Source organism: Prunus mume, linkage group LG4, assembly GCF_029339155.1.
Source record: "Prunus mume cultivar Tortuosa linkage group LG4, ASM2933915v1, whole genome shotgun sequence".
NCBI lineage: Eukaryota > Viridiplantae > Streptophyta > Magnoliopsida > Rosales > Rosaceae > Prunus > Prunus mume.
Window position 1 is genome coordinate 1788709 of NC_142701.1, and position 13437 is coordinate 1802145.

General features: G+C 34.9%; 1 protein-coding gene and 1 long non-coding RNA gene across 6 annotated transcripts; both read left to right on the plus strand.

Moving 5' to 3' along the window:
• The first annotated feature begins 2222 nt into the window (after positions 1–2222).
• LOC103342655 (uncharacterized) lies at positions 2223–4589 on the plus strand. 3 transcript variants are annotated; one of them, XM_089050710.1, is made up of 4 exons: positions 2223–2363; positions 3136–3335; positions 3423–3489; positions 3961–4589. In XM_089050710.1, exons 2-4 carry the CDS (start codon positions 3169–3171, stop codon positions 4246–4248), a joined length of 522 nt encoding a protein of 173 aa, XP_088906836.1. In that variant the 5' UTR covers positions 2223–2363; positions 3136–3168; the 3' UTR covers positions 4249–4589. The 3 variants fall into 3 exon arrangements, with proteins under 3 accessions (XP_088906836.1, XP_088906838.1, XP_088906837.1); XM_089050712.1 differs by having other exon boundaries at positions 3426–3489; XM_089050711.1 differs by lacking the exon at positions 2223–2363 and adding an exon at positions 2672–2784.
• A 1950-nt stretch (positions 4590–6539) lies between these two features.
• LOC107881868 (uncharacterized) lies at positions 6540–8733 on the plus strand. Of its 3 annotated transcripts, none has more exons than XR_016125771.1 (5): positions 6540–6951; positions 7565–7630; positions 7724–8032; positions 8224–8358; positions 8495–8733. It is a non-coding gene; the product is annotated as an uncharacterized LOC107881868 (long non-coding RNA). The 3 variants fall into 3 exon arrangements; XR_016125770.1 differs by having other exon boundaries at positions 6541–6951; positions 8502–8733; XR_001678461.2 differs by having other exon boundaries at positions 6541–6951; positions 7978–8032; positions 8502–8733.
• Positions 8734–13437: the final 4704 nt, after the last annotated feature.

Below are 13437 nucleotides of genomic sequence, written 5' to 3' on the forward strand. Positions count from 1 at the left end.
GAGAGAGAGAGAGAGAGAGAGAGAGAGAGGTGGGACGGATTAGATTTCGGATGTGGTGTGGTTGTCGTTGGGGAAGTTTGGGCTTTTGGGTGTGGGTGGGGATAGTAGTTGGGGTGGTATAGTGGTGGATTCAGGAATTTTTCAGGGGTGGGTCAATATTAAAAAGGCTAAAAGGTCATATATATATATATATATATATATATTAGACAACCAATACCCTTACAAATTAAATAATACTAATGTTATTCATAATTAAAATAAATAATAGTTTACGTCTAAGGCTAATTGACTATGACACCTCAAAACCCTAGCCCTCTTTCTCCCCAAAAACACTCTTAGAGCCTTTTCCACTTTGAGGGGGAAGGAAGCCATTCTTCTTCCCCCCTCTCCCCTCTTCTCTTCCTCCTTTCACCTCTTTCCCCATTTTTAGAGACAAAGGGTTTTCCCTATTTGTCTTAGTTTTGTTATGATTTTCATCCAACCATTATAGGCGGCTGCGGCTCAGTGTCAGATCTTCACCTACATTTTGGCGTCGGATCTCCACCACCATCTTTTTTGCAATTTATTTATGTTTGGAATAAGTTGCAAAGAATCTTTGGGTTCTCTGTGTAGTTTTCACCTCTCCTTTTGTGAGAGTTTTTCATCTCTCATTTGTGAGAGCTTTTCATCTCTCCTTTGTGAGAGTTTTATTTGTATTGTTATGACTTGGTTTTTTCAAGCTTTATCTCTTTTTCATTATTCTAAGTTTGCAATCTTAGTTGGGATGCCTATGCAAGAGTTTCTTCAATCCTGCCTGATCGTTAGTGGAGACGCACCAGCTTGCCTTAATTTTGATATTAGACCGCTCTGTTATTATAATGGCCATTTTGTGGCTAGTTTGTATTGGCCCTTTGTGGCTAGTGGCTTTTTTGGCTAAATTATGAATGCAATCATAGAATTTCTCAACCAAAAAAAAAAAAAAAAAAAAGGCTAATTGACTATGGTCTATTTTGTATATAAATTAATATGCACAAATTTATGTTACACAATTAGTTTACCAAATTTCATATCAAATATGAACAAAATCCATGTCAATTACACAATTAATTTACCAAAATTCATATGAAATCATCCATGAATCTAACCAAAATCAATAACAATTAATCTAACCAAAATTACATGTGATTTGGAGGTCATGAGATAAAAGTACATGTGATTACAAGTTCGGGGTAATTTTCAATGAATTTTTCGAAGCACATATGAATTTTTAAAGAATTTTTGAAGCTGGTCTAGTTAAAACTTGACACACGGCACCTTGCTAGTGGCCCATTTTGAAAAGGAATTAAAGTTGAGAAGCACAGGATTGTAACTACAAACATTCTGAGCTGTCTTCTTCGTAGACTCTGTTCTACTTCAAAATTATTCAAAAACTTTTAAAATTCATAACTTTGGTTGTGGAGCTCTAATTGACGAATCGTTTCTCCTACATGATCTATTGAGCCCAACAATATAAGGTAAATATTTAAGGTCTCACACAACAGCAACAAAAAAAGCTTGTTTGTGGCATTTAATCGAACACTTGGTAGGCACAAATAGAGGGGCAAATTCCAGCATCTTCAATGCATTTTCCGGCGAGGGGAGGTGCATCCTTGCACCTTTGTGGGTACGCCAGTGGTTGCTTGGGGGACTATGAAAAGAGAGAAGGGTGTTGCGATTAAGATAAATTATAATTTTTATTTCATTTAGTTTTTAAATCTTATTTTTATTTCTTAATTAATTATTTTTAAAATTGATTTGAAAATATTTTAATAAAAGTGTAATGGATTGAATGACATTGGCTAACGATGCTAAACACATGAACCAAATTGGCTAAATTGAAAAAAAGGGGCTAAATTGACCAACTTGATAAAACAGAGAGGCCATTTTAGCATTTAAGCTTACAAAAAATTAAACGATTAAGTTGATGAAGAGCGTAATTTGGTCATATTTAAGAACGTTGAGTTTGATATTGATGAAATTGAAACCTCGTCGCCTATTTTGATAATGACCCCGAACATGTAGGGAGTAAAATGTCGTTAACCCGCATTAGAATTAAGAAGTTTGGCACAAAAAAAAAAAATAGAATTAAGAAAAAAGAGACAAAAATTTGACTCTTTCCAGCAATCACAAACACGTGGAAACCAAAATCCATTTTCAGTGTTTCACAACAAATTCACGCGGATTCAGATAAAAACTCACGTGGACTAAATGGCGTGGTGTCGGCCTCGGTAAAACTCTACTTTCACCAGTATAAAATGAATTCCAGATCCCTTTTCCTCGCTTCTTCCTTGTGGCTCTGACCTCCCTTTGCGTTCTTCCTTCTTCCTACGGAGGATTCTCTTCAGGTATCTCTCTCTCTCTGCAAAAAATCATAGTAGCTTTGCTAGTGTTTGTTTTAGATCTATCGCTTTGAATATTTGGCTGTTATTAATTTCCTATTTTTAGTCAATTTCCCACAAACTGTTGTGTAACAGATCCGAGTCAAATGTTCGTCGTTGTAATTTATTTATTTTCTATATTACCTTTTGTAATTTTTGTGAAGGCTAAGTTTTGTGGTCAAATTTTGTTGTGTAAAATCAGTTTGAGCTGTATTTACTATTTGCTAAAACCAATTTAAAACCCCTACTTCTTCTGCGATTTTGGGCGACTTCCAAATGGTGTCGAAGCCGTCTCAGCTTAGGTTTTGATGCGAGCCATTACGGCTTTTTGGGTGTTGTTGTTTTGAAGTTGGTGTATGTGACGGAGGAAAGCTCCGTTTTTTCAAAGGTGTGACTTAGATCTGTTGTGAAATCGATCGCATCTTCTGTCTTCCTGTTTGGTTGCCTACAAAATAGAAGAATAAATCAAACCAATAGGGGATAAAGTTTATGGGTTTTGTTTTTATGCGTGTTCTTTCCAAGTTATTTTGGTTTCATGAAATTCTATGCTTATTTGTATAGAATATGTGCGTGTCTGACTTGGATTCATTATTTAGGTCATTTTTATTTTGCAACTAAATGGAGAATTAACTCTGTGAAACAAATTATTTTAAGATTTTCTATGGATTTGGAATATTTCTGGGTAAGTTTATCTGATTTTTCTTTTCTTTTCTGATGGTTTTGTCTGTAATATGGACAGGCGTTCTTTTGTGGAACAGAAACGGTTTCGAAAATGAACCATTTCAATGTTCAGCACCAGAACGCCTCTTTTGTGGGCTGTGAAGACATCAGAGGGTCTGCCTTTATCTCTGATACCAAGGACCCTGTGGTGTGCCCCAAGCCCAGGCGAGTTGGGATTTTGTCCAACAGCCCCATTAGGCCCTTGAGATGGCAGATGAGGTACCTCTTTTAACCGATGCTGTCCTTCCCACCTTATTTTACTTTTCTGCTTGTTTTTAGCTGATAACAATTTTCTTTTGTAACCAGCAGTCATCAATCTGAGTTTAGTGACTCAAAAGCTGGGGCAGAGCTTCTGGACCTCATTCTCAGGAAGGTAAATTGTTATTTCGTTTCCTTATAATTAATTGATATTATGTTGGTGATAATCTGGCTTCCGTTAATGCGCATAGGCAATTAATCGGAGCTGCAATTGATTTAATCTTTTGTGTTTTTTCTTTCCCTTATAAAATAAAATGTGTATCATATCTGTTGCAAAACAATGCTTTTTGATTTTTCTTCTTCTTCTTCTTCGTCTAATTTCCAATGCTGCAACCATGGTGATCCCTTGACTTAATCTTTTGCTGCCTCTGTTCTTTGGAGAATTCTTTCATGGGAACTTTATCTTAAGTTTAAACTTTAAACAAATTAATCTTTTATAGGATAGACATAAATTATGCTTTCAACAATGTGTCATTTCCCAATTTTCAAAATATTATAGATGTGATTGTTTAGATTGATTCTGTAATGTTATGGTTTTGTATTGGATGTATGGTATTTTGATTGACTAACATGTTGGTGTCTACAGGAGGGCTATGGATTGGAGCAATCTTTGAACGAAGTTGCCTCCTCACCCCCATATTTTTGTGGCTCCCCTCCCAGTAGGGCTGCTAACCCATTAATTCAAGATGCCCGATTCGGAGATGAGAAGTTAACTCCTGTTTCGGCATCTCCATCCCCATCAACTCTATCATCCCCACGCAAAGCAGGTTGTGTTAGAATGAAGCACGGACTTAAACCCGCTGCAGTTAGAGTAGAGGGATTTGATTGTCTCAATAGGGATCGCCAAAATTCCAGCATCCCAGCATTTGCCTAAACTTCATTGAAAGAAGTGTACATAGAAGAGCTAAATGCCACCACAGCTCACAAATACAGCAGAATTAACAAGAGGGAGTTTTGATAATTTTTGGAGAAACTGCTATCTATTAGTATTGTATATAGGATATGTGCTTTTGTTGGTGATCATCTCATTGCTAATGTCGCTGCTAGAGGTTTGATGGAACATCACTTAAGAGTGTCAAACTGGAGAGAAGGTATGTATATGTTTAAAGCCTTGGCTCTGTTGTAATATAAGATGGGTCTTGATGTTCTTGGTAATCACTATGAAGAGTCTGTATAAAACTATTGGTTATTTAGTTTGATCTGTTACCCTGTAAATGTATTTTGGCAAGGCCTAATGATGCAAGTGCTCTTTGGAACTATGGTCCAATTTCGCGTTACCCCCAAAAAGGACGACTCACCTTGTAACTCAACTGTATCAAATTTTTTTTTTTTTGGTAGGCCGTTCCACATGGACTGATGTTTTGTGTTTGACTTTAACCCATGTCGTCGAACTCTTTTGAAACTGCTGATGTCTGTGGTGAACTGGGAAGAAGTTCGGGTGGGGGTGAATGTATTTCGTAGATACGATCCTGGTGGACCTGGGGGGGTGGGGTCAGGGGGGGTGGGGTCAGGGAGTGAGCGCCTCGTCGTATTTTGATGAAAATCATGAGGACTAAATTAAAATTTAAAAATGTTATATAATTAAGAGGATTTTGGAGAGAAATTTGGAAGAGCATTTCTCAAGAGCTCAATCATGACTTTCCACTCATCTAGTTTTGTGTATTTTTCGTTCATCTTTGGTGCCTATTTATAGTCATGGGAAATACATAGTTTACTACGTAAGTGGTAGGTTTCAATTACATCACAAAGGTGTAGTGGGAGAGGTAGGTATTACATGGTGTATGTAGATATGGGGGGCTCTTATCATGGATTTACAACTTTCCCTTGGATATCTACCATGCATGGAAAATACTTCATTAAAAACCTTGATAGTGAAACTCAATGAGACAAAACTTGGTTGAGAGTAAAAAAAAAAGTATATAACCATGTGTAACATAAATTCTGTGTATATAACACTGGCACACATGAGACACTGCCTCATTAAAACCTTGTCAGGAAAAACCTAGTGGAATAAAAACCTGGATGAAGAAAAAAGAATACAATGTGTGAAGATCTTTATTGACTGCACGCTCCTCTTGATGCTTGGAAAAATATCTTTAAGCCATATTTTTTACTATCTATCTGAATGTCATAGTTGGTACTGTTTTCGTGAATCAATATTACAACATTGTTGGATGCTCCCCCTGAAGAACTACTCTCCCTGATAACTCCATACATGGATTATTTGATGGTCTAAGAGCATCCACAGTGGGGAGGTGTATATGGGGGTGTATGTTAAATATACACCCCTAGTCAACGAAATCGTCTCCAATGGGGAGATGTAAATGGATGTAAATATACATCACCACCATGAGGATATAAAATAAAATGTATATTTACATCTATTTTTACATCCCTTGCATGCGGGACCCACCCAAGAAAAGAGAAGAAAAATAAAGAAAAATCAACATAAAAGGCTAGGACCCACGACTAGACCCCCGAATTTACACCTCCCATTGGAGCAAAAACATATTTACACCCGGAGGTGTAAAGGGGATGTAAAAGTGGCTTTACACCTATGAATTTACACCCCCTACTGTGGATGCTCTAATATTGCTATCGCATTCATCCTTCACAAATTGAGCTTTAGTAATGCCTGTATAAAACTTGCTCTTGTAGCATCATTGAAGGATGTATGTGTGTCTTCATTTATTTAATCCTTATTGAGGTTAGAATAATACAACAATATCCATGCTATTTTCATAAATATTATACTACATACAATGACTTAAATAATTTCATATGTTTTCCAATCTATATATATATATATATAAAATAAATAAGGCTCAGATTTATAATGATGAGAGTATTGAAACTTTATATGGTATAGTCAATCATTCATACATATTTTTGTATGTTTTAAGAATAATTGCATATGCTAATCTCTACAAGAAAAAAAGGCTAATGTGACCAAATAAAAAGTGAGGCTTGTAAATTCGTCACATATAATGGGTATTTGTGACGAATTTATCAAGTCGTCACTCATAAGACAACGAAGACCTTTGGAATTTTGGAGGAAGGCCAAATCCCTCACAAATAGTATGGCGGTTTTAGGTGGCAGAGACCAACAATTATTTGTGAGGCTTGTGAGGTCACATATAATATTTCAAGGCGTCACAAATTTTTAGTGCGGGAATATCTATCGGAAAAATGAAAAATAAAAAGGAATGAGCGGAAAAGTTTCCCGCCCCAAAATAAAATTATATTTTAGGGTTTAGTTATCATCACGTATTCACACACGTGAGGACCTGGCCTCACTTATTCACATAAATATTAATCAAATTTACAACTATTCATTCATCTCCCTTTGTTTATTCGCTCTTTACTCGCTCTGCAACCAAAACTCATAGCCATATGGGTTTCTCAAATCATCGGCCGACGCGATTGATTCGGTATCATCATTGGCTACTTCTCTGATGACGTCTACTTCTCCGACGACCATTATTGCTCCAGCGACAACTACCACTTCGACGAAAGAGCTTTCATTCTTAATTCCTCAACGCACCACAATATCTCTGTCTTCTTAATCCTAATATAGGTATCATATTTGTAATTTTTTGCTTCAGTCTTTTTTTTTTGGTCGAATCTCTTTGCTTTATTTATGGTTAAGTTGACTGTTTTGGTGAATTTCTTCATGTTTAAGATTTAGGATTTATAGAATCATTCTGTGATTGTTGATTGGTTTATTTGTGAAATTTAATGTTAAAGAAATCTCTTCAAGCATAATTTGATTTATTGGGTTTTATGCACTGTTGTTAATTTGCTTTATTATCTTTGCTTTTCAAAAATAAGAATATGAATCGGTGTTTACTTTTCAAAAATCTCATTCTTAGAGTTCTAATTGGAGTTGTGCTTTAGGAGGAGACTGGGATGTAATAGGAAGTTTTATTGTTACTTTTCCTTTTATTTATTGTTTTATTAACTTTACTATTTTTTGTGTGCTTGCTGAGCCAATTATAGAAGAATATAAGATATCTAATCAATATGCTTCCTATCGTTGGCTACCTAAAAGATCAATTATGAGACAAGCCTTTTTAGATATCATAAAAAACATGAAAACCCATCATGTTGTTTGAAAGATTTGTTTCTACATAATAAATTTGGAACATGTTTATTATCTAATTACTAGTGCTTACTTTTTCTTTTGGCAGGTTGTTTTTGTTCTCGCTGCTGCTTTTTTGCTAGGAGCAAGTTTATTAAAAATAATTTGCAGAGAGGTGAATTCCCCTGCCATTTCTCATAGTCATTAACTTTTCTTATTTAAGTTTGTGTCTATATAGTGGTTATAAATACAAGTTTTAAATGGATAGGCAGTGGATTGCCAAATGTTGTGATCGAGGAAACGATCCAAATTATAAGAAAGGGATTGAATCCTTCATTGATGTTGCAAGACACCATATGAATACCAGTGGTGAGATATTATGATCATGTAGGCATTGCCATAATTCATTTTGGCACCCTATTGATATGGTTCACTTCCATTTGTTGCAATATGGGATGGATGTTACAATTACGACAGATGTTACTTTAATCAGTTTTTGTATTTCTTTGATAATTGGGAAAGGCCACATAAAGACAAAGAGCATAATTGGATTAGCGAGGATGCCCAAGAAAAGCATGTAAGTCAATAATGATTTATATTAGTATTGCACCCAAATTGATAGAAATCGTGGATCCTCTTACATATTTAGAAAACACTATGTAATACTGCTTTTTTCAATGGGTGTTGGTTGATTAGTTCTTCTTACACGCAGTTACTAATGGCATCTCATATGTCATATGCAAGTTTAATTTGTTGGTTTTTCTATAGGAAAAAATGAAACAAATGTGAGATGAACTGAGGGCCAAGATAATTGAGGAGCTAATGAGGATATTGAGGCTGATTCAATAGGAATTCCAATTGAGGCTGAGTCCAAGATCATGGGTGATGTACTTGGAGTGAAAGGTAGGACAATTTGTGGTCTTGGTGCTTTTCCTCAAATGGAAGCCAATATCTCAACTACTGTTTTTTCTAGAGCTTCTAATTATGAGCTTAGCAAGTTACAAGATATAGTACATATGCTTGCCACAAATATGCAAAGTGTGCAGGAAGAATATTCAAATTTGAGGGCAAATTTCGTGGCAGCTCTGGAGGCATCCAACAATGATGGGCTGGATAATGCACAGTTGATGTCAATGTTGCGTGCAGCTTTGATGTCGTCGGCAACAACCTAGGATGAGATTTATATGTTTATATTATGTTATTTTGGATACTAAGCATGTTTAGAACCTTGGATATACTATTAAGCAAATACTTAACTTGCATATGCTATTTTGGATATTATTCATCTATGATAAGCTTTTTTATTCTTGATGCATAGTATTATATTTATTAGGATCATTGTCATGAAATCATTCACACGTACTATCAATTCCGATGTTTTTCTGGCATAACAAATTATACAATATGACGATTTGTTATATGTCATATTTTAAATAAAGTGACCATTTATAAAGCTTCACAAATTGAATGTTGTGACAACTTGTCTGTCGTCATATTAGATACAATGTGACCACCTGCCAGTCATCAGAAAATGAATTAGGTGACCTATTGTTACATGTCACAAAAGAAACAATGTGACAAAACACGAGAAGTCACATATTGTAAACAGTGACAAATTCATACCTCGTCACATTGTAATATATGTGACACTAAGTTATAGTCGTCACATTTGACATCGGGTGAAGGGCCTAATGTGACGACCCTTGTGACTCCAGAAAATGGTCACTTTAACGTAATCGCGAGGAAATTTTGCCTAATGTGAGGAAATGTTTTCGTCACATTAGCCTTTTTTTCTTGTAGTTTAGGAGTCTAAATATTTCCCATAACTTTAAACATTTGAATACGTTGCAACGTCTTTAAATTTGAATTTAATCAAGGTACTCTCTAAGGCAATTTATACATATTAATATTGAGTACAAAATTTGTGCTTCAGGCACATGTCCTTCTGAGACTTGCTTCATGTAATTTTAATCCTTCAGGGATTTTATTTAAGGGATTACACTTCTTGACACACTATATAGCTTTATACTCAACTATTTATTCCTCTTATACATCTTTAGGGAATCGCTTCTAGTGATATGCTTTTTTCCCTTAAAGATAGCATGTTGTTCTCTGTAAATATGCAATAAAAAGGCACGATTGCTTGTGTAAATATGGAGAATCTCAATATTCCTTGTTTCTACCAGAAACATTTGTGTCATAGAAATTGAGTGTATTCCTCTTTATCCCAAACACCTATGTATAACCTGCAATGCTAACATTTTTTTGGGGTTCATATTATGGGTTTGTTCTTTCACGTTCATTCTAATCTGTAATGGAATTGCCTCTTTCCATTTTGGCCAATGATTTTGTTGACATTTAATAATAGAACGTGGTTCCAATCAACAAAGCCCATTGATCATTTGAGTAGCTACTCTAAAATTAAAAATTGTCATTCATCAATTTGTGATCCCACCATTCTCATGTGCATGTGCATGCATCAATTATAAGTATTTCTTTGCTTTTGGGTACCTAAGCCACTCCATGTGCTTTTATTGTCTTTTTCCAGACAAACATCTCTTGTAAGATGAATTATGTGAGAATGTAGATCATAACCTCCAATGGAGTGTTATTTTATAATAGGGCATGGATAATCTCCATTTAGGGAGTTGAGACATTTAGAACCCATATATCTGTTATGTTGCAGTCATGCCACAAATTAATACACACATGTTAATGAATTGTCCTTCTGACACTTTAAACCAAATAATTTGCTACGCATTAAGCGTGCATTATATTAATATTGACATGTTAATAGATTGTCCTTCTAGGACCTCAATCCATATCATTTGCTACACAATAGGCATGCATCATATTGATCACTGCTATACACATGTTTTGCTCTTCAGAGGCTTTAATCTATGCAATGTATTATTAATGTATTCAACTTGCAATTTGTAAAATTTGCATTAATAATTCATGAATACAAGCCATTCTTCTAGAATGGTCATGATACAAGTCATTCTTCTAGAACGGTCTTATCTCCTCATTTGGTTACCACTAAAGATTTCGTACAAAATATCAAAATACTAATAAGAGTACAAGCATGAAATAACACAAGTATTGCTTACATCTTTAGTTGAGAGAAACTTTGCTCAAATATCATTCAAACTTGTATCGGCTCAACAAATATAATGAAACGCTTGATGATCTAGTTATATCCTGCAAGAGCAAAAATCACAATTCTTTCGTCCCTGTAAAAAAAAAACCTTAAGTGTTAGGTTCAAACAAGGATTTGTTCTTCAGATGAAGGTTATAAAGAAACAAAATCTCATAGGAACAGAGAGTTATAAAAAGAAAGAAAAGATACAAAGAATTGTGATATTGATTGTAAGGTAGGTAAGCAATTAGTGAAGGAAACTGGTGAGGTAACAAACAACAAACTTTTATTTCTCCTAGCCTAGGAGAACTTCAGGAGATTAGAGTGATGTACTCATTCTTGACTGCCCTACAGTCCCTTGAGATCACAGGAGGCGTGATCATAGATAGTCTCGCTTCCTAAAGAAATGATCACAGATAGTCTCGCCTCTCAAGCATATCGAGCGCTCACTAATAGGAAAAACAAGTTGATATTCTATCATTTGTATAAGATGTGATGTGATTTGCAATGAAGTTTGTTAGTAACGTATTTATACACAAGAAAGGGAATAGTGTGAGATGATAATTTTCAAATTAACTGCAGAAACTTTTGAGGTTCTCAAGACACTTTTGAAAAAGTGACACAGTGAAATCCGTAAAAGCAAGATCAATTTGACAAAAATAGTCCTTGAAATCGTTAAAGTGCCCACAGACATTAATGAATGCCACGTGAAGTTTTGAAATTTGGAAAGAAAAAAAAAAAGGAAATATTGGGATCCTGGAAATGTTGCCACATTTTTGCCTATAGATATTGTAAGACCTTATTGGAATAACTGTGTTTCAACTCAAATTCCTTCCATTTTCTGAAAGTTTAGCTTTTCTAAAACTTTCCTCGAAACCTTTAAAATGACTTCCTCTTCTTCTTGCCCAAAACGTTTCAATTTAAATGTTGCTCCCAAAACAACTCACGATGCCAAAGTCTGGCATCCATCCTTTGTATCCCAAAATCGTCATCCCATGGTTAATGATTCTGTGGTTATGAATTATACGACTGCTATCATAGTAGCTAGGAATTTCCTTACTCCAATGGATGAGATATTATTAATGGGAAGGTCTGACGAAAAGGCTATTGATGACTCAATGGCTTTTAGTATTCAGAGTGCTGCTTCTGTTTCTAACATGACTCATCGTTTGCTTGCCAAAGCAAACAAGAGTTAGGAGCTGAACACTGAAAATTCATCTATTCGGAGAATGCTTCATAATTCTTAGCTAGAGGTTGAAAACCTTAAAAAGGAAAATAAGGCTTTGTTGAAACTGGTGAGTTCATACTTAATAGATACGCAAATGAAGCTTGACATGCTGCAGATTTCCAATGAAAAGATTCTGGAAGACCAAGAGAGGCTCATGCTAAGCTCAAGAGGTGCCGTTCTCTTTGTCTCGGAACTTGTAATCCATAATGTAGCTTGATAGATTTTACAACTCTTGCTTTATTTCTTGCATGTGAAAACAATCTATCTGTTTGTATACTCTCTTTCTGTTAATAATAATTGGGCAAATTCTTAAATTTGCACTGTGGTTTGTACATCTTTTCAAAATGACCACATTAAATCTCTCAAATTATATATTTCAATGCATATGTGCCCATAAATTCTGGTCTGGGTTAAATACAACCTCATAATTTAATTGCCATTTTCAAATAGGCATGAAATATAAATTGAGGAAAAACCATGATAATATTACAATATAGTAATGAAGAGCATGAACTACTATATACTCAAAACTTTAGGTTAGGGATTTCTAACATATTCGGATCCATGGGATTTTGGCCCATATCATATAATATAACAAAATATGGGGAGCCTCATTTCATCCTTTAAGGTTTATCTTGATATTATTCATTCCATGGTGAATCTTTAACAACCAGGGGACACAAAATATACTTCTTCTTGAAGTGTGATAAAATCGAGCTTCATTGTTTTCTTATGCCAAAGAAATATGTGGTATACCACAACTTGTAATAATACCTCAAGGGTTGTCCATTTAATTGTTGAAACTTCAGCTTCTCAACATTGTTAGATTTTGCACTTCAAACCAAAATCACATATTCTCATGGTATGGACATTCTTATAATTTCTTGTACATATTTCACGACTTTTGGCCCTTACATAACTGTCCATATTTTTTAGGAACTTCTGGCATCTCATTTAACTACTCATACATGAGTTTAAGGAATTGCATGTCCCAAAATCACATATTCTCATGGTATGGACGTTCTTATAATTTATTGTACATATTTTAGGACTTTTGGCCCTTACATAACTGTCCATATTTTTAGGAACTTTTGGCATCTCATTTAACTGCTCATACATGAGTTTAAGGAACTGTATGTCCCTTTTTGTATGTATAGTGACGGTTCACCCAAAATGATTATTCTTCATGCATACATCACTATTCATGTATATGATACTATTCATCAAGTCATGAATACAGTTTTAATTCAAGCATACAATACATTTGCCATTACAGTTACCATTCATGTGTACGGCACCATTCTCGTATACAGTTACTATTCATAATACATTTGTCATTACATTTACTATTCATGTGTATGACACTTTTCACGTATACGGCATTGTTACATTATCAAGGAACTTCATGTCCTTATTTACTTGTCAAGGATTAAGGATTTTCATGTTCGATCACTTGTTTACAAATATAGTACCGGAGAGACTGTCTGTTCTCATATTATTATCATTATCAAGGATCTTCAAGTCTGAATGTAGTTGTATGATGAGGATCAAGGAACTTCTGGTCCTGATCTGTGTATGCTGTAAAACTCATCATAACACAAAATTAATTCATAAA